Source organism: Fulmarus glacialis, unplaced genomic scaffold (genome assembly GCF_000690835.1).
Source record: "Fulmarus glacialis isolate BGI_N327 unplaced genomic scaffold, ASM69083v1 scaffold10067, whole genome shotgun sequence".
Lineage (NCBI taxonomy): Eukaryota > Metazoa > Chordata > Aves > Procellariiformes > Procellariidae > Fulmarus > Fulmarus glacialis.
Genome location: NW_009223789.1, coordinates 1 through 27158, shown reverse-complemented (window position 1 = coordinate 27158; position 27158 = coordinate 1). Strand labels below are relative to the sequence as shown.

Genomic DNA, 27158 nt, shown 5'->3' with positions numbered 1-27158 from the left:
TTGTGGAGGACTGTCTCCCATGGGAGGGATCCCACGCTGGAGCAGGGGAAGACAGCGAGGAGGAAGGAGCGGCAGAGACAACGCATGATGAACTGACCGCAACCCCCATTCCCCATCCCCCTGTGCTGCTGGTGGGGAGGAGGTAGAGAAATTGGGAGTGAAGTTGAGCCCTGGAAGAAGGGAGGCGTGGGGGGAAGGTGTTTTAAGATTTGGTTTTACTTCTCATTATCCTACTCTGATTTGACTGGCAATATATTAATTTCCCTCAAGTCTGTTTTGCCAGTAATGGTAACTGGCAAGTGATCTCCCTGTCCTTACCTCGACCCATGAGCCTTTCGTTACATTTTCTCTCCCCTGTCCAGCTGAGGAGGGGAGTGATAGAGCAGCTTTGGTGGGCACCTGGCGCCCAGCCAGGGTCAGCCCACCTCAGTGAGTCAGCACCTGCAGCTGTAAGGACACAGGTCCGTTCACAGGAGCACTCGCCCAGCGCACCTCAAACGAGTGTTTGAGTACAGAGTTTGATTCAATGCGGTGACAAACAATATTCCGCTTGTTAGCCTCTGTCCCCAGCTCTCATTGCTGGACCCAGACCGAATCTGAAAGGCAGCAAACTTCAACACCATTTCTCTAAATGCAAATTGCAGAATCTTCAGGCACCAACCTCACATTGGCTGCATGTTCACAGAACGAACAACAGTCAGATGAAATACAGAAAAGTTATCTTTTCTCCTTCACTCCCTCCTCTTTTAATTCAGGTACAATTGGCAAAGTATCTGGAGGAATAAAGCAGGAGAAAACGTCAAAATTCCAACGGAAAATAAAAGATACACTGGCATTACCATATTACTAGATTTGCTGAAGTTTATAGTATAGACTCAAATGGTTTCCTTTAAGCTATATACTGTCTACACATCTGCCCTTTTATTAACTGATTTGTCTTATTAGCAGTGGCACAAGACTGTCAGTAATTTTAGCACAGTGTCAGTAATTGACTAGAGAACTTAGGAGTAAAAGATCCCCCCCTTCCCTGCAGCAAGTCTATGCTCACTGGTATTGTAGAGAATACAGGTCGATAACACACAAGACTCTCAGATAATGAAAGAGCTTTAGATGACACATTTGCCTCAGTCTCACTTTAGAGGAGGAAAGAGAAAAGAAAAAAAAGAAGGAAAAAAAAAAAAACCAAAACAAAACGGAGGCCTGAAGAAAGTCCCTGAGACCCAAGCCTCTTAGGCTTACTGGCAAGTCTTTAAGACAGCTCTGGAGAGCATTCATCAACTCCCTGCTAAATTCTTTGCAGAAATCACAACTGGCAGGCAGCTACAGGCAGCTTCTCCCAACCACGCAGGAAAGCAGAGGGGCCTATTTAAAAGCATACAGATAGACAACAAAACGTGGCAGGATGAGTCAATGGGATGCTACCGCAGAGGCAAACTGTAGAGGGCTCCATATATTTTGGGAAGCAAGCAGAGGCTGAGCAATGGCTCGTGAGATGAATCTTTGTGGCAATTCCCTGGGGAATGACGAGGCAAGACCGCACAGTATGCGATCGGTGCAAAGCTAGCACAGGACTCAAGAGTAGGGGTCACAGGCCCGCCTCAGACCTGCAGCTGCACAGAGAGGTATTTGAGATCTCACTCGCAAAGAGTCCACGCGATGAAGACGCAGTCCGTATGCAAAGAATGAGAGGCCCTAATCAAGTAGGATACCAGCAAAACAAGACGTTGGAGTGGTTCAGTATCAAAAGAGGGACTGGGGAAGTCGGGGTAGCGCTCATCCCAGCCTAGAAAGATCTTGGTCACTCTGGAAATAGTAATTTTGCACATTACTTGCTCTGGTCCTTCAAAAGACTCTTCTGATAGGAACAGGTTACAAAGATTGGGAAAATGTCCTTTCTTTGCAAACTCAGTTAAACTTTTACAACTGCTTTCAGCTCAGCTCCTGCTGTGTTTCTTTCACAGCTTCAGGTGAACAGAGGCTTTGGGAAAGGTGTTAATTCTCTGTGTGCTAAGTGCATTAGGCAGAGCAGTCAAATTACAGCACCCATCCAGCTTGTAAATGGGCTTCATTATACTGCTGTATCTCACAAGGACACAATGAAAACAGCAACATTTTCTGTTCACAAGATGTGCAAGTTGTTGGGCTTTTTTAATAACAAATGCAGTAAGAACGCACAAAGAAATTTAAAAGGACCAACACAACGTAGCTTGCGCAAAAAGGCAAGCCTCCACTTGCTCCAATCAATTGCAATGATTTCTCCTACTGAAGGCACTCTGCAGGACTTTCCAGTGTCTGGAGTGCTGACAGTCAGTCTTCTGCCACTGACTGACCCTTCTCCAAAGTCAAAGCTCAGCAACACTTCTCAGCGCTCCAGCATTTTGAAAGCAGCAAAATTTATCTGAGGTCATCATAACATCTATGAACCAAGTAGAAGGGGTTGAAATTTTTTCCTTGCAAAGGCTGAACGCAGACGGGAGTTTTCAGTGAGCCAAACTAGCAAGTGGCAGAATTAGGAAAAAAAAAAAAGAAAAAGGCTGCCAAGCTGTGGAGAACAGCCTTTTCCCAAAGGGTCACTGGCACATTGATCCAACCTTACCTTGTCACAGAAGACTTTAATCTGGCAGTAGGCTCTGTGGACAGGTTTGTTACTCCTGTTATTGTAGCTGTAGGTGTCAATCTGAAGATTCAGGGGCAGGCCTTTAACTCCCTTCTGAGAGGAGAAATCCGTGCTGAGGCAGTTCACAGAAATGAAAACCTGCAGAAGAGGAAAGCGGCACCTGTCAATAGTGACACACAGCCTCCTGGCTGGCCACTGAGCAAGGGACTGTTCAGTGAGTACTGAGATCTAAATGCTGGTCCTCGCCACTATGAACAGGAGATCTGAGAGATCAGGTAAAATCCTCAAGAAGTGGTATGACATTCTTAATTCTTTATATAAACCATTACAGGGGACAAAGCCACTTAGTCCAGAATGAATTTCAATAAACTCTCCAAACTTTATGAAGACTCCACCCATCTTCCTCAGGTATTTCTGCCCAAGAGATCTCAAATGTCATCATCAAACTTTTAGCAATAGGAATCCTCCTACACCCAACCTTCGCTGGCCAATGTTTTACCATCTTGGTAAGAACATAACCTTGCTTTGAAAAATTTACGTTACTTTGGGCAAGTTAAAACAAAGCTTTCCATGAGTTTTACATAAGCTGCTGTGAGCACAGCTTACGCGTGAAACTACTTGGGGTTTCTCGTTGTTATTTTTTTTGTGATTGGTATTAAAAGCTTTTAAAAAAATATTAGGCAACGTTTATCTTTAAACATAGGAATAATGCCATTATTTCAGTGAAAGTTTCTGGGCTTTACACGTGAATATTCCCCAGTAAGATCTACAATACCCTGTTAATGTTCAGATCTTTTTATTTTCATTATTCTAATAAAAAAATTAAATTATGGGAAAAATGAATTAAGAGTGATTTTCAACATATCTAATTTCATTTTCATAATTGCCTAAAAAAACCAAACACAAACCCACAACCAGAGAACAAGTCCAACGCTGCTTAACAGAAGGAAGAAATATCCTTGTGGAGATATGAACAGATAGACCAGAGTACTTTGTATCCAGAACATGGGCTTGCTGTGTGCTAGGCTCTTCTCCAGACACAATGCTCATTATTGGCATGTCTCAGAAGAAGTTGCAATGATTAATTACCAGGAATTTATGAGCTACCAAGACCTGCAGTGGCTACTCTCCTCTCTGCCTCCAGCACAAAAGCAGGATAATTGTAAAAAAAAAAAAAAAAAAAAAATCAAAGTCTTGGGAGTCAGAAGCACCTTGCCAGAGATTTTGCAGGAATACTGTCCCACCACCTGATCGCTCACTTATTGTGCTACTACCACGAAGCACCCATTTGACAGTCCCTGCAGTGAGTTAGTGCCACCTCCCGGAGCCGTCCTGGTGTTGCAAAGTGTCAAGGTAGGTTTTGAAAAGCTTAAGGGTTTGGGTTGGATTTGTGGTTTTGCAAAGTGCTTATCATGGGCTTCTTCGCACAGGTTCTGCAACATCCTTTACCAGTTTTAACAAAAGAGGGGAAATGGAAATGTAATAACTATCACCAGATTAGGGATATAAGCTCTTTTTTTTTTTCCCCATATATAACAGAGTAGTATAAAAAGCCTGGGAGGAAGCGGGGAGGGAAGTATACATAAGTGTTTTCTCTCGTAATAACTTGCCTGAACGTTCAAGATTCACACGCAATTTCTTGCAGCCCCTGTGAGCACCAGCTGGCCCAGAGCAGGGAGACAGCTGCCGGCATGCCAGCTCGGCAAACAGCCCCCATCCCTTCCCCTGTGCACACACACCCTCTCACGGACCTGGCAGCGCCCCCGCCCAGTCCCGCTTGTGCAAAGTGAAATTGAAATGTGTAAAACGACGTCTAACTCACACCAGTGTGGCACGCTGGCAGAGCCCCAGCCACCGCAACCTGCGCTGCTTGTTCTGCGGTGGCCCAAGCCAGAACAACGCGCAGGGACAGCAGCGCCGAAGGTGAGCCCGCAGCCTGTGCCTCAGCATCCCAAACCCGTTTTGTTCCAAGACAACTTGTTTTGAAAGCATTAAATACATCCCAAATCACAGCCAGGAAAATTATTTTAAAATAAGCTCTTCTCAATCTTCCCCACACTAATCCAAATGATGGCTTTGCCATCTATCCACCCCCCTTCCCTTTTTGCTACCTTCAGCTTTATGAGGGCATTTTGCTTGCAGCACTGGCACACCCCAGGGGAAAGCTTCAAGGAGTTTGAAGAGCTGCCTTCACCCGCTTCGGAGCTAGGTAATCAGATGTATGCACAGCCTGAATAATTGTGTTCCCTGAGCAGGGGTTTTGTTTTTTAAAAAGAGCCTCAGCTCTGGTGTTTGCATATTTTTACATTTTAATTTTAAATTTATTTACCCATACTGAATATTCACACACAACTCTCACGTCTGTGTGAAGAAATGACTGCGTTCTTCAAGAAAACATGCCCGAGCAACCATGCCAGCAGGTCCACCACCACCTCAAAATTTCTGTGAAATCCCTCGTTTGAGTTTCACACCACTGGACTCACCAGCGGACTCAATATGCAGCATCGGCCACCAGTTCCCTAGCAAGCAGTGTCACTTCTCTACCAGATAATTCAGGTCTATGTTTTCAGTTTTCATGGCTTACCAGCCACGCAAAGCCCATGCAGCAGGCTGGGTTCAAGGTAAAAGCGTAGGTCTCAGCACAACAGATGCATGCTACAGCAGCAGAGCTGCACGGGTATCCCATGGGAATCTGGGATTGCCTGTCAGATGACAAAGATTATCCTCTTACTTTAGAGTCTCCTCATTTGACTACTTTTGGCTTTAAGCAGCTGACTTCATTTTCATGCTATTTAAGTCTTTGGGACTCTGGGAAGGAGATGACAACTAAAATCTAATCACCTCTCTGAAGCAACAGAGAGCCAGCCTGTCTTCTCCTGTTCATACAAAGCCATTTCAGTTCAAAAGGATCATCTACTTCTCCCTACCCATCCTGTAACTCCTGTTTTTGAGCAGCTTCAGGTTGCCTCAAGTTCCACAAAAACGGAGTTTTAGCGAACAGCTTTTCCAGTTTGGGCTAAAACAGTTTCAAGCCAGGTGCTTTTTGTTCAGGAAGATTTATTTGACTTGCGTTCGAAAAGAAACGTAAGGCCAAGTCACTGCGCCAGCTACATCCCCACCCCAAAATTGCCAGAAGAAAGAAAAACGTAACCGCAGAAGTTGCTCTGCGTCTTCAGCCTGCTGAGCAAGATTCCTTTTCATGTGTCCAACCTATTTTTCTAAGGGCAGTTCCGCATTCTCAGCTATATTAAGATTTGTTGTTACTTTTAAAAAAAACATTTTCATCTCACCTCCCAAGATTCAACATAAAGACAGCATTTAAAAATAGAGCATTGTCAAGCCCGAGCACTTACAAACATGAGTCAAGCCTTCAAAAGTTACGCAGATTTTCTTTAAAACTGAGATTTCTAAAAGGATTAGAGACCTGTTCTCAAGCTATTTCGCTTGCTTGGCAGTTAAGCCTTTAGTCTATATTTGAATCATATTTCCAGGCTTTTCTCTCCAACCAAAGCCAGGCTTTATTTTCCTTTTCTTTTTTGTTCATTTTTTCCATGCTTTTTTTTATTATTATTAATGAAAGCTGAGATTCTCATCGAGACAAATGGCTCCACAACAGCGAGGTTTAAACATAAAACACCAAACAGCATGAAACCTGCTAGCTGGTACGAGCCGTTAACCCCCCCACACCTGGCGACGTTCAACCCAACACACTGCAGACCCCCCTCCACCCAACACCAGGCTGGGTTTCCTGTAGCCTTTGTGGCAGACGAGCAGCAGCCCAGCCGCACACAACCAAAGACTGAAGTCAGAAGGATTAAAGCACCTCCTCCGGGATCATGCTGGAAGTCAGCGTGGGAAGAAGCCAGACCTCATGACTTCCCAGTCTGCTTTAACCACCCGACCACTCGCGCCCCTCCTCGCCTAACTCAGGAGAAACACACCGTGCCTACGTTCAAACCTACGAGAAACAATCTTCCATTTTAATAATGCAGAAAAAAAAAAATTAATCTGGCAGCTCTGCTGTGTGCCCTCAAGGAAGGGCAGCAGAGACAGCCAAGTTCTTTCCACACAGCACCTTTTTCTAACAAGATCTGCCTTTCAAACAAACCAGGAAAAACAGGCATAATTAAAGGGCAATCAGAGCGCTGCAGGAACCTCGCTGTCAGCGAGATGAAAGATGCCTTTTTTAAATGAAGGCTTGCATACCCAGATCTCTTCTCCTCAGTTTATCTTGGACGCCGTGCTCTTGTCACACAAAAAGCACCAGCAATTTTGATTAGTCCAAAGGCTACATATGCAGCAGCTTTAGATGAAATGTCACCTTGTACAGCCTCTTCTGACTCACTGCAAAGCAAAGTTAAAAAGGAACAATATGTAGGTACATATCAACAATGTCTGGGGTTGCCATAGGTAATGGAAAGCAACTCAGATGGGTATTAGCACACTGTAAGCTCTGGCCAGTCCCCAGCAAACACAGGTGTGGGTAAGACTATAATGGCCATGTAACAGATCTGCCCGTCGTGCACAGTCTTGTACGTCCTTCTGGATAAGACCCTACACAGACAGACTTGGGACTATTCCAATCTGATCGCCTTGCTCTACATGGCTTTCATTTCAATAGAAGACAGTTAAATTGAATTCACCTCTTCCTATTTATGCTTCATTACATTTTTGTACCCAGAGGATGAAGACATCACTCAATAATCCAAGTCCATTAGGTATTTCTTTCTCTGTTGAGAATTCAGATAAAACTTTAGCTCTTTTCTAGCATTAGTAGGCAAAAGCCTCTCATTTTAATGTTATATTCAATTTGAAATTGTCAGGATGCTTTTGATTTTGGATTACTGTGTTTGGACAGAATATAGAGTTTGGAGCCTACAACATAACAAACCGCGGCTAAATAATTTCAATGTTCTGCCCAAGACACAGTAGGCAAAGGGATTCCAGTGTGTCCTGGGACCACTTCCCCAACACAAAGGCAGTGTCTCGCCTGCGGACCGATCACCGCGCATCCTACTCGCGGGCCAGCCTGAGGCTGCACGCAGCCCTCGCACAACGGGACCCAGGGGACCCACGCGGCACCTCGCTTTGCTCTCCCTCGGAGCAGCAAGGCCGTTCCTGTGGTCTCTGGCTGGGGAGGGCAGCAGTCACTGCGCAGCTGACTTGATCTACGTGTTATTTTCACTTTTTGAAGGACAAAGGGTCATAGAAACCCTCAACCAAACTGACATGAGGAGGAGCCTTTGAGGCTACAACAGCAGATTAAAAACCAGAGGAACAAATAATGTAAAGGATCCATCAGATCTAAATAAGAGCACGAGGGTATGGACCAGAGGACATGAACAACTCCCTCCTTCTCCGCTTGCACAGACTCCCTCGGAGAACAAAGACATGCACCATCCCACACGAGGGAGTGAGAAGCTACACAGCTATCACCAACGCCAGGACACAGTGGCTCTCCACCCCGGCTGCCAGCAGGAAATCTGGGAATGTCAGTGCAAAGCCCAGGAGCCACCTGGTTGCTTGGTCTCCCGCAGATGCGTGTGCAATTCAGGGGTATGCAGCCATTTGGTCACAGCACTCCTCGCTGGCTAGCTGAAGGAGCAGCCCTAGGCCCAAATTCCACAAACAACTCATTTATCAACCCTCTACTAAAGAAAAATTACCCGGAAGCTCAAAGGTTGTTATTTAAATGCTGATGGCTGAAAGCATGTGGTTTCTCTAAAGACTTGGACAAATACAAACATAAAAGGGAAAAATAAAGGGTCTTCTCCTAAAGATTTGTCCATATGGGTGTATACAAGATAGGCCTTAACGTGCTTCATCTATGCTGTGAGCTGGCTGGATGCAAATCACCTCCAGCCCAAAAGCCTTATGAATCACACCAGCGCAGCTCCAAGCCCTTCGAGAGGCAGAGCTGTCAGCCTGGGCACCGCGCCGTGCTAACGTAGCTACGTGGCTTCCAGGACTGGCGCTGGGTCACGGCCAGGCAGCTCGGAGTGCAGGCAGGGCAAGCACGGGTCTGCCTGCACACATCCGCGAAGGCATGTCCTAAGCAAGCAGCACTGGGAAGACTGTTCTGTCTTTAAAAGAAGGAAAAAAAAAAAAAACAACAAAGCTTGGTACAGATCACCTGAGAGGTGGCTAATCTTACTGCTCTCACATTCGTTTCTTCACCTCCCACATGCACCACAGGTTTTGCATCAGTAGGAGGCGAGCCAGGAAAGAGAGATAAAAAAAATTGGGCAACTCGTGCACCTGTGGGCTCCCCAGCTGCCTCCTGCCTTTGGGCTCGGACGCTCCAAATAAGGCTTGTCTGGCAGATGTGCGATAGGGCCACATCCGTTCCAGCACCACTCAGCCAGATCCAGCACCATCCTGCTCGCAGCCGGGGGAAGTTAGTTTGCAGTCAAACCTACCAAGCCCAATTTGGGTGACTGACACAAAACACATCGCGGGTCTCGCACCACACCAAGGAATGCCAAGTGGAAAATATGACCCAGCCCCGGATAAGAAAACATCCTCCTAGCAAGTTCACTCCATCAACAAAAAAATGAATCGTAATAAAAAGAAAATACATATTCCTGCTCACAAAGAGCAACGCTGATTGTTATTCCAACCTGTTCTGAGGCAAGGAAATACATGAATGTCTCCGCTCGCAACACGTGGGAAACCTGGGGATAGAGGTTCCCAGTCCTACTGATGCTTCCTTCCACCCCACGCTCTGATAAGATAAAGGTGCGGGGCCAGGTGTCAGCTTTTGTCAGGTTAGTTGGGAAGAAAGTAAAACCAGCAGTTTGGCAAAAAAGTGGCAATATGTAAAAAAAAAAAAAAAACAAAAAAAACCAACCACCACAAACAACAAACCCACAGCCTCGAAAACCAACCCACCCCCTCCAAATGAACAAGCCAAACCCCAAAACAACCAACAACCCAAACCAAAAAAACTCAAAACCAACACAAAACTGAAAGAAATAAGTCCACAAAGGCACAAAAATGGCTGAAAAGGAAGTATTGCCATCAGGTATAAAAGGAATGGAGAAAAGGAAAAAAAAAAAAAAATCACCTCCCAGCTTTCTCTGTAGAAAAGCTAAGGTCAGGAGGATTTTTCTTTCAGCTTTAGGAAATACACTGTGAGCTCCATAGTTGGAGGTTGGAAGACCAGACGGACAGTGGAGTTTGGGAAAACAAGTTCTGAAGAAAAACTGTGAGTTGAAAACCTGCTTCTAATTTGCAACGCTTAAAATCAAGGGCAACACATGCTTGTTTTTAAGAAAACCCAGGACAAAGTAGGGAGAGGTCTGCATTAAGAGGCAGGTAAGCAATACTTGCTATGACTTTCCTATGTCACTGCTCCAAAGGCTGTGTGTACTTGCGCCTCAAAGTACTTGTGGTCTGCAGTCTTGGCTTCAAACCAATCTCTTTCCTTTAAGTATGTTTGACTCATCAGATTTCATAGTTTCATTTCCAACTAGCCAAACCTGTACCTCCTCAATGCTGCTGAAGGTGGCAACACCTTCTTTAATGAGGCATATGACTGCTGTTTCATTACAATGGCATCCATATAAATGTATGCAATATTCATCAATCAAAAAAGTTGAAATTCTTCCTACAGTGAACACCAAGTGAGGATTATGCTAGGATGAACTCTTAAAATAAATCAGTGATGTACACCCCAGCCTTACTTCAAGTTGTAGCAAGAGATCCACCCTCTTCAAAAATTGAGCTCAAAATTTGAGCTGAACAAAAAATCCTGACCAAGAACTTCAAGCAACACACATGAGGATCTGCCAGAAGACCACCCTCATTGCCCAATCTGCTATTTCAAAAGGCTCATCCCAAATCAGCTGCAAATTACTGTAATACAGGACCATTCCACCTTTCTTGACCCAAAAAAGAAAAAAAAAAAAAAAAAAAAGCAGCATTGTTTAATTGCTCTGTCATTCAGGGTATCACTTAAGAGATACCACAGCACCTCCCCTTTGGTGGAAAGACAGCAAAAAGCTCTACCATGACATTCTCCAGCTCAAAATGCCCATTACACCCTCACCATGTATCCCCTTTTTAGTAGAAAGGGTCTTTTCACACAGAACATCTAGCTTACAACGCCTTTTTTTTTTTTCTTGAGGGAAGGAGTGGGAGGACAATGGAGTCCTTAATGTACAGTGACATCATTTTTGGCTACAGTCCCACCATCCAGCCTAAAGCAAGCCAGACAGAAGACCTCCACGGAGGCCCTTCTCTGGGAGCTGCTGGAAGCAAAACTACATTCCAAAAGTGACCCGTTGGCAAGCGTGGAAGAGGTGCCCCAGCACAACAGCCGGGTCCTTGCACTGTTAAGACTACAAAAACGGGGCAAGGAGGCTCTTGCAATGACCGTGCAGACAACAACTCGCCCTGTTCAGACATGAGGCCCCGACCCTCCTGCTCCATGGGGCAGGAGCTCAGACGGGATTTGAGCAAAGCGGGATCCAGCAAAGCCAGTTAACGCTGGGGAAACCGATCTGTCCAGATTGTTCAACTGCCACCGACCTGAGAGCAGGCCATATCCCCAGGCCAGAGCTAAGGGATGGGGAATTTGCTTCACAGCCTAACGGGTAACACAACAGAGGTAACAGGACAATGGGCAACACTATGAAGAGTACCTGGAAACACTCAAAAGAAACGTGCACTTAACCGTGCACATAGTGGCAATTTTCATTAGAAGACCTCTAACGGGTACCAACCAAGAGAAGGAGAACTGGGCATGCTGTACAGACCTGGGAAGAAACGGTTCCCAGCCTCAAAAACTCATGACCTGAACCTACAAACGCTTCTCCTGATTGACATACAGAGGTCAAAGACACAAAAAGGGCTGCAAAGACAGGATTCCTCTTCCCAACCTTTAAAAACCCCAAAGATGGCCAAGCCTGCTCAGTCAACAAGGAGGGGCAGGATCCTCCAGAGAAAGCTCCATCCCAGCTCTAGACACCCCGTCCCTAATGAAGTCATAGAAGCGAAAGATGACGAGCTTGTGTTCAGACATCTAAAAGCTTCTTTGCAGAAGAACCCCACCTTGACTGTCTGCTCAACACGGCAGACGTCCGGGACAGGGTGGGAAACTGTTTGAAGCCTCCACAAGCCTCAGGGTAACTCCGGCATTACCTGTTGTGTGCAAGCGAGTATCAGCTACACATCTTTGTCAGACTCATCGGACCACGCTTCCACCCAACCAGGATGGCTCCTGACCGAGTAGCTGCGCTGGCTTTCCTGAATATCCCATTCAACAACACACCAGTTCATCAACTAGTTTCCCAGTTCACCATCTCCCTCTTTCTTCTCACAAAGCATGACTGTCTCCTCATCCAATTCTTCCTCTCCCCTGGTCTGTCAGGTGGTGGGGTCAGACCTCCCCTCTAACACAGACATCTGAAAGCCCACCTGAATCACCGCTTCCCCACTCCGCAGTGTCTCTTGGCAATCTTTTTAACCCTGACCTCGCTCTCCTTCCAATCTCAGGAGCACCACTTCAGGGCAGTCCGTCTTTCCCTCTCGAAGCCTGGCCTTCCTCCCCACCCTCAGATCCCTTCACTGCCTCAGAGCAAGGAGGTTTTGAATCCTGGGCCCTCTTCCAGCTTGAACATGCTCTTGCAAAGGTCAGAGAATACTTAACCCACCACTCTTCTAAAGTGGCCACTTATAGCAGCTCCTGTGATGTCCCAAAGCAACAGAAGAGGGCAGAGAGGAGCTGCCAGAAAGAAGCACACAGCATTTGCTCCAAAACCCATGGACACTGTCTGGTCCCAGAGTGGGAAGTGTCTGTCATGCATGAAATACTCCTGGTTTCCCCACACACGGGCTCACAAACAGCACACCAACGCAGCCAGCTGCGTGACAACTCCATCTGTGCAGAGCCAGACCTGCCGGCTGCGTCCGGCATCCAAAGCCCTGGAGTTGCCCTCAGCTCTCCCAGCACAACACAATTGGGAAATAATGGTTGCTGAGGGCATCTCAAACATCCTTTCCATCCCCCAACTCCACAGCTGCAAAATCTGCATATTTTCCTTGCTACAGAGTGAGCACATGACTCATATCGCCTGAAAACAGTGTTTCTTCACCAGAAAGCTGTATTTTACAAAATCCCTGAAGTGCCCCAAGGGGACTGGCAAAGCACTCTCTCAGGCAGGTGACACCCTCCTGCACGGACAAAGCAGCAGAGGTCCGATATTCCTGTACATCCCCACAATGAGGGCTAGCATAAGAAGGGCAAGTACCTGGTCCCACAGCTGCTAGGGGTAACTTCTTGTGATAATACACTATTTCTCCCTTAAATCTGACACACACCCAAAGCCCTAGGTGCCTAAATGAGTAATTACATCAGAAATCCCAGATGCAGAGCCTCATCACCTCCCACAGGAGGTGCACAGGACCAAATCATTCCCACAGCAAATTGGGAGCAAGAGAGAAATGGGAGAAGCAGCAACCCCAGGAGAATCATTTGGCTTTGGTCCAGGTAACTCCAGGGCTTAGGAAGCAAGTTTCTAATAATCAAGGCTTGCTAGCTTGTTAAATATATCATCTATGCAACACTGCTGCTGTTATTAAACACAAGACACTGTATTTATTACTGTGGAGGACTTTCTGTAGCATCAGAAACTCAATTCTCTCTATTGCCTGCTCTCTTCATATACTTCAAGACTATTATTTGGGGGGAAGAAAAAGGAAAGGGAAAAAAAAAAGGAAAATAAAAGAGAGAGAGAGAGCATGCAAGGTAAATGAACCATGCAATAAAAATTGTTGAAATTGGCTCAGGCATCTCCTGATAAGATCACAGGAGTTGAGAAAGAACTGCAGCTCTACTGGTGAGAAATCCAACCATTGACAAAACGCATCCACTCAGGGAAAAAAAATAAAGTTAAACAGATGCTTAAACACACAGAGCATTTGCTAAAAATGCCAATTCTTCGAACACTAAAGTCCAGAGTATTTTTGTCTTAATATGATTCTGATCCCAGGAGCCAAGGCTTGCACTCTTGGTATCAACAGTTCTCTCTGCAGGTTTATAGAAATCAATACTGAGAGTATATGGGTCTCACACACTAAGACTGTGAATCTGGAGGTAAATTTGCCTACGTAGCTGCAAAACCAGTGTGAGTCACACCTCCCCACACCACCTCATCCCATGAAGTTCAGCTCTTAGCTGAAATATCACCTTGAGGGTCCTTAGACCTTTTCAAGCTGCTACTGGCAATTTCACTATGGACTCAAACTACTCATTCAGGGGTCTGTAGAGCACCTGGGCAATAATCACCTACTTCATAGGGCTGGGCTCTGTCACCTGGTGGGAAGGGATGGCTTTCCTTGGGGCAGCCACAGGGATCTCAGCACCAGCTCTAAGCCCTGCTCCTGGGTTAGCAGCCTGTCCCTACTGCTGTAGGATGGCTCAGCCAGCAGAGAGGCAGCTGCAGAGCTGCGAAGTGCTTTGACTCTCTGGGGATCTGAAATCATCGCTCTGTCTGCATGATCCATCCCTGCGTGCAAATCCTAAGCCCTCAAGTACCTCACAGACACAGATTACCAGAGTTCCTCGAATGGGACAATGTTAGACTGGCTACGGCAGCAGGATACCATTTTGGGAATACTTACTGCCTCCTTTTGACAGCCCTTCTGAAGCTTCATCTGTTTGTTCACATAGCGAAGTGCTTCATGCTTCAAAAATCACATCAGCTTTTTAGCATCCTCCAGGAGGTAAGGCCCTCCCTGCCATCCCTCTCAACCCGACTAAAGCCAAATCTGGTGAACAGGGAAGCCTGGCACCCAACACCAGCCTCAGAAGTAATGTCACCCACGCTGCAAGGCAGAACTTTCATCAGCAGCACACACAGCTCCTCGCTGCTGCCGGCCAAACATCTCAAAACTTCTCCCACAGAGCTGAAACCCAACAGCAGCCCCCACACAACCCCTCCTCTCTCTTTTCTCCAAAGCTTTCGTGCTGCACAGAGCAAAGCTCGTGGTGACAGTGAGCTCTGTGCAGTGACACCATCCCTTGTGCCTCCTGCAGAGCATGGTGGCACACACAGCTCCAGAGCACCTTTGCATTCTCTGCTGAGAGCTCCTGTGTCCCCCAAACTAGGGCCCTCCCTAGATGTGGCACCCTACAGCCACCCGTAGTTTTCCCCGTGACGCTGGTGACTAGCACATGACGTACTAGCAAGGGAACAGCCAACCTCCAAAAATTGAAGGAAACCGTTCCCAATTTTTAATGAAAACCCAGGAAGTAACGAAACTCTCCAAGGAAAACTCCTGCACTTTGACTCCAGCAACAAACCAGTGAGAAATGCCTTTGGAACACATGTGACTCCACTCTCTGACCTGCTGTCCTGGCACCCGAAAGACGCATGGGCCTTTTTCAAAAGCTGGAGTGGCTTCAAACAGCTGCAGTTAGCTACTAGCTAGGGAAGCTGCCTGTACTTACACATCTACCGTAATGCCCACAGTTCTGAAAAAAGATCAAACCAGAGTTCACCAGGAGGCTGCTCTAACTTGAAATAGGTCACTGGGTGTTGGGATCCGCGGTTCCAGCAACGCGTGCTTTGGGAGCTCAATGGCAGCAGCTACTCCCTTCTTCTGCTGAAGGCAAGCCCATTGCCACAGCTTTAACTCCCTCAGAAGCTGGCCCCTGCCTCTCACAGGGATCCTCCAAGAAACTGTACTCCCTGCCAAGCCCAACTACACTCCATCACACCTCCCGCACCACTTCATCTGCTCTGGAAACGCTCAGCGCTTCCTTTTGTCAGTACTTGTCTGTCAGGTATGCAGTTCTGCCAAGAACCTTAAAACAGTTGCAAAGCTCTCCGCAGTTGCACATGCAAACCCTCTTAAGAAATAGCCAGAAGGTTTTGCCTAATGTAAGAGCGTAAACAAACTTGTTACATGCTAATCACCAGGTAGGCCACACACCCTTCCCCTCCCCCAGCCCCCAAATCTGCTAAAAGGACAGGAAATATAATCGTGGTCACATACCTTTGCTTCCTCATTGATGTCCCAAGTGAAGGATATGGCGTTGTACGCGATCTCCTCAATGTTACTGATGGTGTTGAAGCTCTCCTTGTAGTCAGCTGTTGGAAAGAAGGGTGCATGAGGGAGAGGAAGAGGAGATACCATCCGGAGTCCTTAACCACACAAAGCAGCCAGAAACTGCAACTCCTCAGCAACCCCTTGGGGACAAAGGAAGCCGAACTGTACTTAAGAATGGATCGTTAAAAAAGCTGGAAATGGTTCTCATACAAAACCAAAATACAACAAACAGGAGGAAGGAAGAAAACGGGACTCGGCAGAAACTCCAGTGAGAAAGGCAGCCATCCCAAATATCGCACGTCCTGCGCCATTGCCTGCTGTGTGCAGAAACTCTACCCTGTACGGCAAGGGCATAAGCTCTCAATAAAACTCCTTCAATAACAAACAAAGATTTGCATGTGCGTCTGCTTTAACTGCCAAGTGATTAATCCCTGCTTTTATTCACAGAAGGAAGGGACTAGGAGTACAACCCAGCCTTCAGCCAGAGAAGGCTGGAAGCCAGCCAGCCCCAGCCTTGTCTGGAGGCAAGTGGAAATTTGCAGTGTTTTCTTTTTTTATGTGTACCAAAGACCAGTTGTGAGCGAAGCTGTGGGAAGGAGGATCATTAGTGTCGAGGTATTTCTACAAGGATCTTGTCCTTTGAAGAAATACAGTATTTAGGACAGCCACAGAGTCTGTAAGCTGCGATTTAGCTACAAGCACCAGGATATGCCAAAGCAACTGTAGTTTGGAGGGGGTGTTAGATCTACCAATGCAAAACCCTAAACTTGGACTGCTCAGCAACTAAAATCCTCCAAAAAATCAGCCTCTTTAAGGAGTCCTAAAAACTACAGCATTAGCTCCAAGCAATCAAAAGCTCTCTCCGGGCTTTCAGCAAAGCTATGGATAGTAGAGAGCATGATCCAAAGGTTCCTTAAAATAACAAAGCTTTAACAGAAAACCAAATCTTGCCAAGGAATTAGGTTTGGAGTTTGACATCAGCAATAAGAATGTTCCTTACCTATGTCAATGCATCTTTGTTTGGCCGTGTGCTGTCTTGAGTGCCAGTATTTCCAGTGCCTGAGCTGATCTTCTCTTGTTTTGTCTTCAGCAAACACGACCATGATGACACTCTGAAAGGAGAGGGGGAGGGGTAAGATTAAAAAAGAAAAAAAAAAAAAAACCAAAAAAAAAAAACCAAAAACACGCAAACACGTGAAAGAGAAAAGGCCACAGAGTACATTTGTTTTGGAAGTTCTCCTCGGTATCAGGTTTTCTGCTTTAGGCTTTCCAACTTGATGCACTGCAGAATACCTGGCCAAACAGGAAGGCAGACAGCAGCGCTTTCTGTGTCATAAACAGAGGTGAGCAGAACTGCTCTCCTAACTGGAGTTCAAGGATTTCATTCCAGGTGTTGCATCACCTTTACACAAGTGCTGACACCACTTCGTAACAGACTGAGCCAGGATGGGTTGGTCTGGAAGTAGGTGGACAGCAAAGGAATGAACATTGATGTAAGAGAGCGGGTAAGCTGGCCTTAGTGCTGATGCTCTGGTTTAGATTACTGCACTTTGGGAGAGTTTAAGGCTACCACTGTACACACCTTTTTTCCCAAGAAACCACAAAAGCCACTCACTCGGACTTTACTGATGGGGTGATGGATTCCTTCACTGCTGCTGACTTCTTTTAGCGTGATCGGGTAAAATTGACCTTTATTCAGGTAAGTCATCGTGCTGTCCCCAGGCTTCTGTCGGAGGGACTTGGAGGCTTCCAGAGTGTATTCAAAGTTATTCCTACGGAGTGAAGAGGGCAGTGATTGCTAAGGCATTTTCCTGGAAAGCCGATTAAACGTTCCACATTTAATTTGGAGAAATTCCAAAGTCGTTAGTTGACTCACTAAGCCATCAACAGGCAAGGAAGTTGGAAAACAGGATGAGCCCCTTTTTCAACCATTTCCTTCATGAATGAACACTTAAGAGAAGTTCTTGGCAAGCTAAATCCCAAGACACATCAGCAGGCAAGACTGGAAGCTCCCTATTCAGGCTGAGAGCAGCAAGCTGATCTCATGGAACAGAGAAATATCTATTGGCAATTAAATTAAATTCACAAGCTAATAAGCCATTCAGTGGCCACGGTCTTCTCCTCTTCCCTCCTGGTCAACTGCAGCCAACCAAACAACTAGTTTATTCCCCTCCCTTGGAGTTCAGATGAGTTTCATGCTTCTTATTTCTGCTGTAGATTTCCAACAGGGAGAGAGCAAGGCAAGCAGGCCAGGGAGAGGGACACAGCTGGAAGCCAGCTACGAGACCACTGCAGAGCTGACAGACAGCACTGCATCTTCCCATGGGAAGTTGGTACAAGCACATTGACTGAAACAGGGTGGTATTTCCAACCCTGCGTGTAGTTTTCCTTAAAGATACAGGTAGGATTTTCAACTGTGAAATTCAAATGAGCAGGCACAGTTGTGGTTTTGAGATCCACAGCATCCCCAGTGCCTGATAGAGACTCAGCGCAGAAGGAAGTGAGCTGTACTGCTTGCTCGTGGACAAGCCAACTGTAAGAGAAGAGGAGGATATAGGCAAGCAAGGGGCTTAAAGCATTACCCAGAAATGCTGTCAAACACATAATCTTCTGAATTCATGTTGGCCATCCGGAGATTCAGTTCAGTAGGAAAGAAAACCTGGGGTAGACAAAACAACACAACAATTAACACAGCAGCAACAAGAAAAGTCAAGATTAAACAGATACTCGTTACCACAGAACTTCTGGCAGGCAAACTGATCATCAGATAACAACTGATTTTTGGTCTATACAAACAGGACACTTGAGCAGGGTTTTAATCCAAAACTTTTGGGTGTCGACTAAGCACAACATCTACAAGCCTTCTGAGTCAGCTTAGGGCAACATTTTAAAGCTTTCCCAAATCTCAAAGAAAGGGCATAGCTACACAGTTCGTTGAGGTCTGGCTTAAAAATCGAAACATGGTTATGCTACTGTTTTCAGTTGGTACCATAAAACAAAAAACACGGATTTTCATCCAGGTTTAACTCTCACTCAAGGTCCTTGAATAAATCGACTGTTTTCCACTGACACACACCACACCTAGAAACTGGCAGTAAGGAAGCTTACAGACATAGTCACTTCACTTCGGTACCTGCAAAGGCACTGCGGAGTGCTGAACTCTTGCAAAACCTGGCCCGGTGCTGTGGATCAAGATAACTATTTCCACACTCTGCAAGCCAAAGGCTCTGTCACTAGTAAGATTAGCCATTTGCCAACGATTTCATGTTGTGAAGGTTTTATTTACTAAGTTATACTTATGCACCTTTCTGAGAAAGTCTTCTATTCCTAAATCCCTGGACAGATTTCTGGCTCACGTAACAAGAACAATTAAAGATGGAACTGGATCTCTCCACCCAGATCAAGACACGCACACACGCACACAGTGACTGTGTCTCTTGGTACCTCTTGCACGCCCTCCTTGAAAGTCTCTGAGAAGGTGGAGTCTGGTGTTCGCCTCTGGGAGTTTTGAGGCTGGGTATTGGAACTGAACTGGTCGGGATTGAGGTTCCTGTCGAAGACCACCACCCGCTCCGGGGGCTCGGGGTGGTAGACGCTTGGCGGAATGCCCACTGCAAAGCCATGGGGCTGCGTCTCCGTTTTGATGGAATGGGTGGGCATTGTGGCAATTGAAACAGTGACCGTTGTGTCAGGGGTTGTAAGGTGGCCTCTCTTGTCCATGCCCATCTGGGGCGTGTGTGGAAGGACAATATTGAAAGGCACATTTTTCAGAACTTGGACTCTGTTTTCTCCAGCAGAAATGAGCGACTGTTCTGTCACATTTGGGATGCTGTTCCTTTAAAGGACAAAGAAAAAAAATCGTGCGTAAATTATACAGCTCATTTTCTCATTAAACAAGAGCTAGAAATACTTCTCAGCCTTTTGGACAAGGACAGCTGATACCAACTCTCCTGCTTGTGCAGAACAGCTCAATCCTGAAAAGCTGAGAAACTCATTCAAAAAAGAAACCTCACCCACTGCTAACAGCCCCACCTTGGAGATGAATTACCCTGGAGCAAAGGGTGACGGTTCACAGCCCAGATCCTCACTGCTTGGAAAACAGCAGTCCAAAACTAAGCGCTTCGAGGCCCTTCCCACCACACATCAGCACACGCGGGCTCCATGAAACTGCTCTTGGGCGGATGGAGGAGGACTGAGAGCAAGGTTGCTGCTCCTCTGCCCTAGGACTGCATGCCACCCGGGAAGCACTAATAGGGAAATTACACCCCTCTTTCATGCACAAAACCCCAAGAAAATCCACACCGAGACTCCCTCAGAGTGGTTTGCATAACTTCATACTCTCCACCCCACCACACTCATTTCTGCCAAGACGACACTGAGATCTGTGGCTGAGCTGACCTCATAGCTAGTAGCCACTAAATCAGCCTGCCCTCCCTTTCTCCCTCCCCACAACCATGGTCCTGCCCTCTCCTTTGCACCAATTCTGACGCTCCCCTGTCCCCTTGGTGAGCCAGTTTGGCTTGTTCCACTGGCAGAAAACTAGCCACTTCTTTTTTTCCTGCTAGCTTATGGGTCAGTGGAAGACCAGAGCTGGTACGAAGGGAGCAGTGGGAATACATGTCTTCTCAACGACGACTTGTTCAATTGGCTTAGCCAGACCACAAAAACCTCACCTCGAGTCCTTAAAGCATTCCAGTCTGTCCAAAGGACAGACTGGCTTGAATGAACCTCACATTTGTAATATTTACTTAATCAGTATCTTCTTCTGCTTGGGAGGCACAAGAGAGGGAGGCCAGGAAGAGAAAGAAAGAAAGGTGTTCCAGAGGATACAAAAGAAGTCCACAAACAATACAAAACCAAAACTAAATCACAAGCACTTTGAAGTCCTTCCCTATCAGCCCATACACGAAGAAGCAACGCTGCTGGTGCCCGAGAACAAAATCAGTTGCAGTAAGCAACTGAGGCAACTGCATTCAAAAATAAAAGGGTCACCAGTCACCTCCACAGCCCTGGGAAAGGGTGCCTGTGCTACCAAGCTGTGCCTAGTGTTAAAAAGAGCAGCTTTTACTACACTGACTGTATGACACCAATACATAGAAAGCAGATGGATGGTGATGAGAAGCAGTTTGGGCCTCTCCACATCATGGTCCAATCCCTATCCTGTTCCTGGGGCAGCACAGGAATTTGGGGCAAAGAGTAAAAGCAAATAATTTCTCTCTTCCAGCACAACACTGCAGTGCAGCAAGTTGCTTTCTCTCAGCAGCTTTGGTGGTCTAGGAGAGAAGGGAGATAAGCAGACACGAAATAATAAAAACTAATACCTTTTGCTATGGTCTTGGTCAGGATGTTCTACCTCTGGTTTAGCTGTCGAAGATCTCCTCTCCCTTGGAACCTAGGAAATACAAGACATACTATAATTGTATTCTTCCTCCACAAAAAAAAAAAAAAAAGCTCCTCAAAACACAGCCATTTGGTCAAATTAAGAAAGCATTGCTCTCCGACACCAGTCATTATTAGCATTACAGCTTGACTGATGTTTGCATGGCTTTGGGATGCCAGGCCCATCCCAAATGATGCCCCACAGGTACCCGCGTAGCTGATCCTGCCAGCTGTGCCAGCCCTGGGCTCCTGCCAGCACCAGGCAACAGGAAAACCGGTGCAGAAAACTGGCCATCCCTGGCTGGAGCACCAGCACTGGGGTGAACAGGACCAGGAGGAGAGTCTTCAAGGTTTGTGCTGGCAGTGCAGGTTTTCTCCTCTGCAGGCTGGCAGGGTTCAGCTTGCTGGATGAGTTCAAGGCTTGTGAAAGGTTGCTGCTCCACAGCCCCTTCACCCTGAACGCATGCTCTCTAGGCCACTTCCTCAAAGACCACTCAAGGCTTTCCCTTCTCCTCAGAGACCAGGGGTTTCGGGGAAGACCAGGGTCAGTAAGTGTTTTGGGATGCTACAGCTCACTTTTGTGCATGGCCACGTACACCACACTGGCCCAAACTGTATTAAAACTTGTATAAAGGAAAGGTAACTACCAGTGCTCTGGATTTAAGGCAGCTCAATACTGCTCCTCATATTTTACACCATGGGCAAGATTTGCCCTGAAAACACTACATACTGCAACACTGATCACACAAGCCATCTTGTCCACACACAGACACATGCCGTTTTCCTGGCTGTGCTGCAAGGCCAAGGCATACAGAAGAAGGTGAACTCTTTGACCTAGAGTGGCTCGGTTCACCAGAGCACGCAGCCAGCGCCCCAGCAACCCAAACAGCTTTCGCCACCACTGGCACAAGCCCGAGGTGCTCAGCTCCCCTCGACCGCGCAGCAAGTCCACACAAGCTCCTCTGCGAACACACATATGGCGCCCAGGACTTTTGTCACCCTCAACACACCTCCCGAATAAGCAAAGCAAACACTTTGCGGCGTAAGGAGGAGTAAACTCCCACCACTCTCCTTTGCTGAAGCCTGCTCAGATACTGCCCACGTTTGCCAGCTTCGGTGCAACACGGGGAACCGCCGCTTTACTGCTAATTCGAAGACTGATGGCATACCTGTGTGAACAGCATACTTCTCTAAACAGCCCCCAACTAAAACCTAAGTCCTGGTTGTTCCGCATAACCTGGAATCTCCAGCATCAGCAAAATTGTTGGATTTTCCACAGTAACCAAAATTTGGAGAACCTCTAGCTGGAGACTGCTAGGAGGCCGACGCTCACTAGTCACTGAAAAACAAGGGTCTTCCACGCCGCGTTTGGCCTCAAGTCCAACACTCCTAAACTCTAGATTTTGATCAAAAATTTTTTTCTCGTAAGGCCTTATTAACCACAGTTGAGCTGGTAGCCCATTAGTGGAAGAAAACCTCAAATTGTTTGGTTTCGTTGTTTTGGGGTTTTTTTTTTGGTTGGTTGGTTGGGTTTTTTTTTTTAATACGAAGGTGATCTCATCTTTAATAATGCAGAGGGGGCGTACTACAAACGCCTAGACATCGTCCCTCTAGCATTACTTCGTAACAGCCCTCAATAAATCTTTCAACTTCTAAACCATTTTGCTTCATGGAAGTGTGTGGCATACCTGTTCATTCACTGATTTTTCTGTACACCCGCTGATACCCAAACACAGGAGGAAACCCCGAATTAGATATTAATGTACAGCAAATCCCTTCCATTTTGCCAAGCCTGAAGGATCAACATCAGTGTTCTCTTTGTAATCTACAGGTTTAGAAATCAAAATTGATTTTGTGGATTAAAATCGTTCTGGTGAAAGTGTTGGGTTTTTTTTCCAAGAGCATAGTAAGTGCAGACAACAAAGCAGAAAGCCAGTTTTCTCACAAAACTAGCTGAATAACATCCACATCAGTGAGTTTGTGGCATTTTGTCGTGTGTGTGTGGAGTGCTAATCTCCATATTAAGCATTGCAAGAATATTTTGATACGTAAGACATGTTCAACTCTTAAAAGGAAAGGCAAGGAATTTGTATGCACAAGATAGCCTCTCCTTGTGCTTGAAGAACATACCACGGCTGGCAATTGCACTCACTACTATTAAAAGACGCTAGCCAAAGTGCCAGGCACGCGAGTCAGCCTCCTGGCCTCCCTGCACGCTCAGCAAAGAAAAAACAGGCATCTCCACCCAGTGAGCCAGGCCACCGTAACGCAGGCGTCTAACATGAGCAGGATGCCTCTCTGCCTGAAAACGTCTGCTGGTCTCCATCGTCTTGGACATGGACTGGAGATAACTACCCTGGCTTAGACTTCTGCTATTCAGGAAAGAAAGCTCAGCAAGATGTACCCTATGCAAACCAGGTTATCTGTTTGACTGTTCAATTCACCTGTGAGCATCTAGGAAGGCGCATGTCTCCGAGAAGACCGTGAATGCTGGGGAAGACAACCACAGTTGCCAAAGGATTAACAGATTACAGTAGCTGAAGGTTAGAGGGATGCAGACAGCAACTCCTTCAGGTGGACACTTCTGCCCCACACACCACCAAAAATCTGTAGTTACAGCTTAGTATCAGCTGAGACTAAGGTAACACATCAGAGCCCAGCAAAAGCCAACAGTCTCACCAGAATAGGGATCACGTGAGCAAGAGGAGAGAAATTTCTTTCTCTATGCGTATTTACATTCAGACAGGGACATGCTCCCAAAGTCTCATTCTTCACAACTATTTCTATAATACATTGCCTCCTGCAGAACCTGGAGTCGACAGGCAAAGTGCAACTGAAGCTTTTGACCCATTACATCAAGATGCAGGGCATCTTGTTCTACTGAGCTAAAAATAAACCAATTTTCAGAAAAAGGGACATGAAATTTTTTCCATTTAAAACCCACATAGTTTAAAGTCCTTGTGATTTATTCATAGCTTCTGTAAAATCCTCTAGCAAATGACACCTTTTCCACAGGTGGAACAGGAGCTCTGCTGGCTGCCAGAGTGTACCCACACCAATCTACCTTGTAGTAATCATAGAGCAGTCCGAGGGCAGCTGCGCTGTCTTCATCACCATTGATGCTCATCATAGCTTTGGTAGCTGCTGTAAGGGGATTTTCAAGAAAGGTTTTCCAGGCCTCATCTTCACTGGTGTAAGGACGTCTCTGAGAGTAGAGAGAGTCATTCTGAAGAACCAACACGGGTCTTTTACTTGAATCATAGAAAAGAGAAGAAAGAAGAAAGAAAAAAGCCACCTGTTAGAACACATGAAAAACATTCCTAAAGTTCTTCAAAATTAGCTGCCCCAGTTTCACAGGGTTCATATTCTGATTCAGTGGACTGCAAGGATTAGTCAACACAAAAAGCCCAGAAACCTAATTCTGATCTCACTCCCGCTCAATGTAAATCAGGATTAACTTGACCCAACTCGGCTAGATTACACCAGCCTATATAAAATGGCAAAGCCGTTTAAGAGCACCACTGACGTGCTCATACTCTGAATCCAACACAGAAAAAGTTACAGGCGCTTACTGGCCTACCACCTACAAAATCTCTAGCACATCCTACGTAATACAACCTGCTCCCGTTCCCATGTGGGACTAGAAAATGTGAATTAATGAAACATCTCTTTCCCCCAGAGCTTCCAGAAGAAGGTGTCTTCCCTCTCAGACTGTATCTGAAAACACCACCTAGAAGCTGCTGATTAGCTATGGACTACACAGGAAAATTGGTCAAGGGGACCTCAAATCAATTTGGCAGTGAATTTTTCTGACAAGGGAAGCCAAAAGACTTACTGCCTGGTTACTGTTGAAATAATACATGACACTAGGTTGAAACACCCTCAACAGATGATTGGGAATAAAGAGAAAAACTGGAGTTTTCTCCTTTATGTTGTAGTGTACAAAAAAAATATGTATTTATTCTGAACATTTTGAGATTGCCGAGAACAAGACGACTTGGACCTTCTACCCACAGGTGAAAGTGGGACATCTGTAGAAAATGCTGTCCTACCAGCTTAGACAACTTAATATACTTTGGTTCTGTTAGTAAAATATATGCTTCATCTTTCAAGTCGGCTAAAGCTAACATTGTTTAAATCTGACTTTTAAACCAGTTCAAACAGTTTTCTTTCCAGCCCAAATGTAACATTAGTTTACTGCAGACTGGCAGGGGGAGGAGGAGGGAAGCTTTTTTATTTTTTTAAATAATCCCAAACTCGGCATTTTTTAATGAATTGGTAATAGTTTGAATTAAAAAAAAAACAAACCCCACAAAAAACAGTTCCCCACCACCATCACACCCCTTCCCCAGTAGATAAGCATTCTTGTCATCTATTTACCCAGATGCATTCAGAGATTGAAATATACTACAAATACAAAGTTGTGAAATATAAAGTTGTGAAATACTCTAATCACTATAATCAGCTTAACAGTATCCTACATTTATCACCACCTTCTACCAAAAAGATTGCAAAGCACTTTGCAAATTATGCGTTCGATCCTTTATCAGTTACACAAGGAGTCTCGCTGAGTTTCAATGGGACAGCTTGGCTGAGCTGAAGATACTTCAAGCAAGTGGGAGTTTCCAGGACTTTTAAGAGCACTTTGTGGCTATAAATCAGTATTACATAGTCGGAAAAAAGCAAACAACAACAACCAAAAAGACAAGCTCTCGCACCGACCCCTTTCTTTAGGTCTTTGTACATTATTTGTGTACACACTGACGCAGATACCAAAACGCAGTGTACCAAAATGCAGATACCTCTGGCATCGAGGACATCCACTTTCTATCAAAAACAGCAGAAGATAAAGCGGCATTTTCTTCAGGGACATGGTACAAGCTCCTGTTCTTATACGATGTGATAAAAGAAACCTCGAATATCCACAGCAAACGGGTAAATCCTCCCGTTAAAGTCACTCGTAAAGAAAAAGGCAGCTGACGTACCCTGGGTGCAGCTCACTTGACCCACGCCTGCCAAGCTGAAGGGCTAAGTCAGTCTTGCTGGGACTCACAAGACCACTAAGCTGATTCCCTCCAGCAACACAATGCTCACATGGAAAGAGAGAGCCAAGGGAGAACCAGAAAACTAAAGCAGCCACTAACCAGAAATGTAGCAAATGCAAAATGTACGTATTTTTGTGTGATTTCATCACCGCAACACCTAAATATAGGTTGCCTACAGGTAACCTACCCCCTAAAAGCAGCGTAGAAAGAATAATCTGCAGAATTATCAAGAGAAGCGCAGGGTTTGGCAGTAACTCAATGCCTTAGCAGAACCACAGCTTCTTTCAGGAAAATGAGAACATATTGGTAAGAGAAGGCAAACATTTATTTTTCCCGAGTTTTAGGTTTCAAGATTACTGGCATAGGGATCTGCTCACAAAGCAGTAGACATGTCCAGCAAAGGCTGGAAGTAAGTTTTCTACTGCAGTTTTAATAATTTCTGAATTTTATTTTCTACATGACCGGAGTAGAAGCAGAGGAATATTACAAAAAGCAGATACTCCCTCTTCGCTTGCGAGGATCCCGCAGCCTGCAGTGTCCTGTGTTCAGATCACAGAAACTCTTCCTACTTACTTCCCCGATGCAAAACCCAGCCTTTCTCTCCCTCACCGTACAATTTAACTCGAGACGTTGAGAGATCTTCAGCCACACTGTGCTTTATACCCGGTCTTTGCACAGAGCACACCTTTAATGCTGAGGCAGCAGAGAGGATTTCTTTGGCCGGCTTCTACGTGCCAGAAAAGCGAAGCGCGCGTACCTACATTACTGTGACCTCATCTATTAAGTGTCACTAGAGGTAAAAAAACATATGAAAAATCCTAATCTCAGGGTGAAGTTAGTGAGCTGCTCCATTAGAGTCCTCTTTCTAGAAAGCAGTATATTGAAAAAAAACTTTGGTAAAAATGCTATGCTTTCCCTAGGAAATGAGTGCATTTGAGTCACCGATCATTCAAAATACAGTAATTTTACAATCGGTTCTTCAAACCGCTCCAGAGTTATCCCGTTTTCTATTAACTTACAGTGCCCGTGGCCACCGTCTCCAGACGGACACGGTGTAGAAA

General features: G+C 45.8%; 1 protein-coding gene across 1 annotated transcript in view; it reads right to left on the bottom strand.

Annotated features, from left to right (window-relative positions):
* GRHL1 (grainyhead-like 1 (Drosophila)) overlaps positions 1 to 24305 on the bottom strand; it is a 38956-nt gene extending 14651 nt beyond the window's left edge. The window contains exons 1-8 of the mRNA XM_009581922.1: positions 24117 to 24305; positions 20995 to 21065; positions 19118 to 19508; positions 18256 to 18332; positions 17289 to 17445; positions 16674 to 16785; positions 15620 to 15714; positions 2597 to 2755 (exon numbers count right to left, since the gene is read on the bottom strand). Of these exons, the coding sequence (XP_009580217.1) occupies positions 2597 to 2755; positions 15620 to 15714; positions 16674 to 16785; positions 17289 to 17445; positions 18256 to 18332; positions 19118 to 19508; positions 20995 to 21065; positions 24117 to 24182 (1128 nt within the window). The 5' untranslated portion in view covers positions 24183 to 24305. The remainder of the gene's footprint in view (positions 1 to 2596; positions 2756 to 15619; positions 15715 to 16673; positions 16786 to 17288; positions 17446 to 18255; positions 18333 to 19117; positions 19509 to 20994; positions 21066 to 24116) is intronic.
* Positions 24306 to 27158: the final 2853 nt, after the last annotated feature.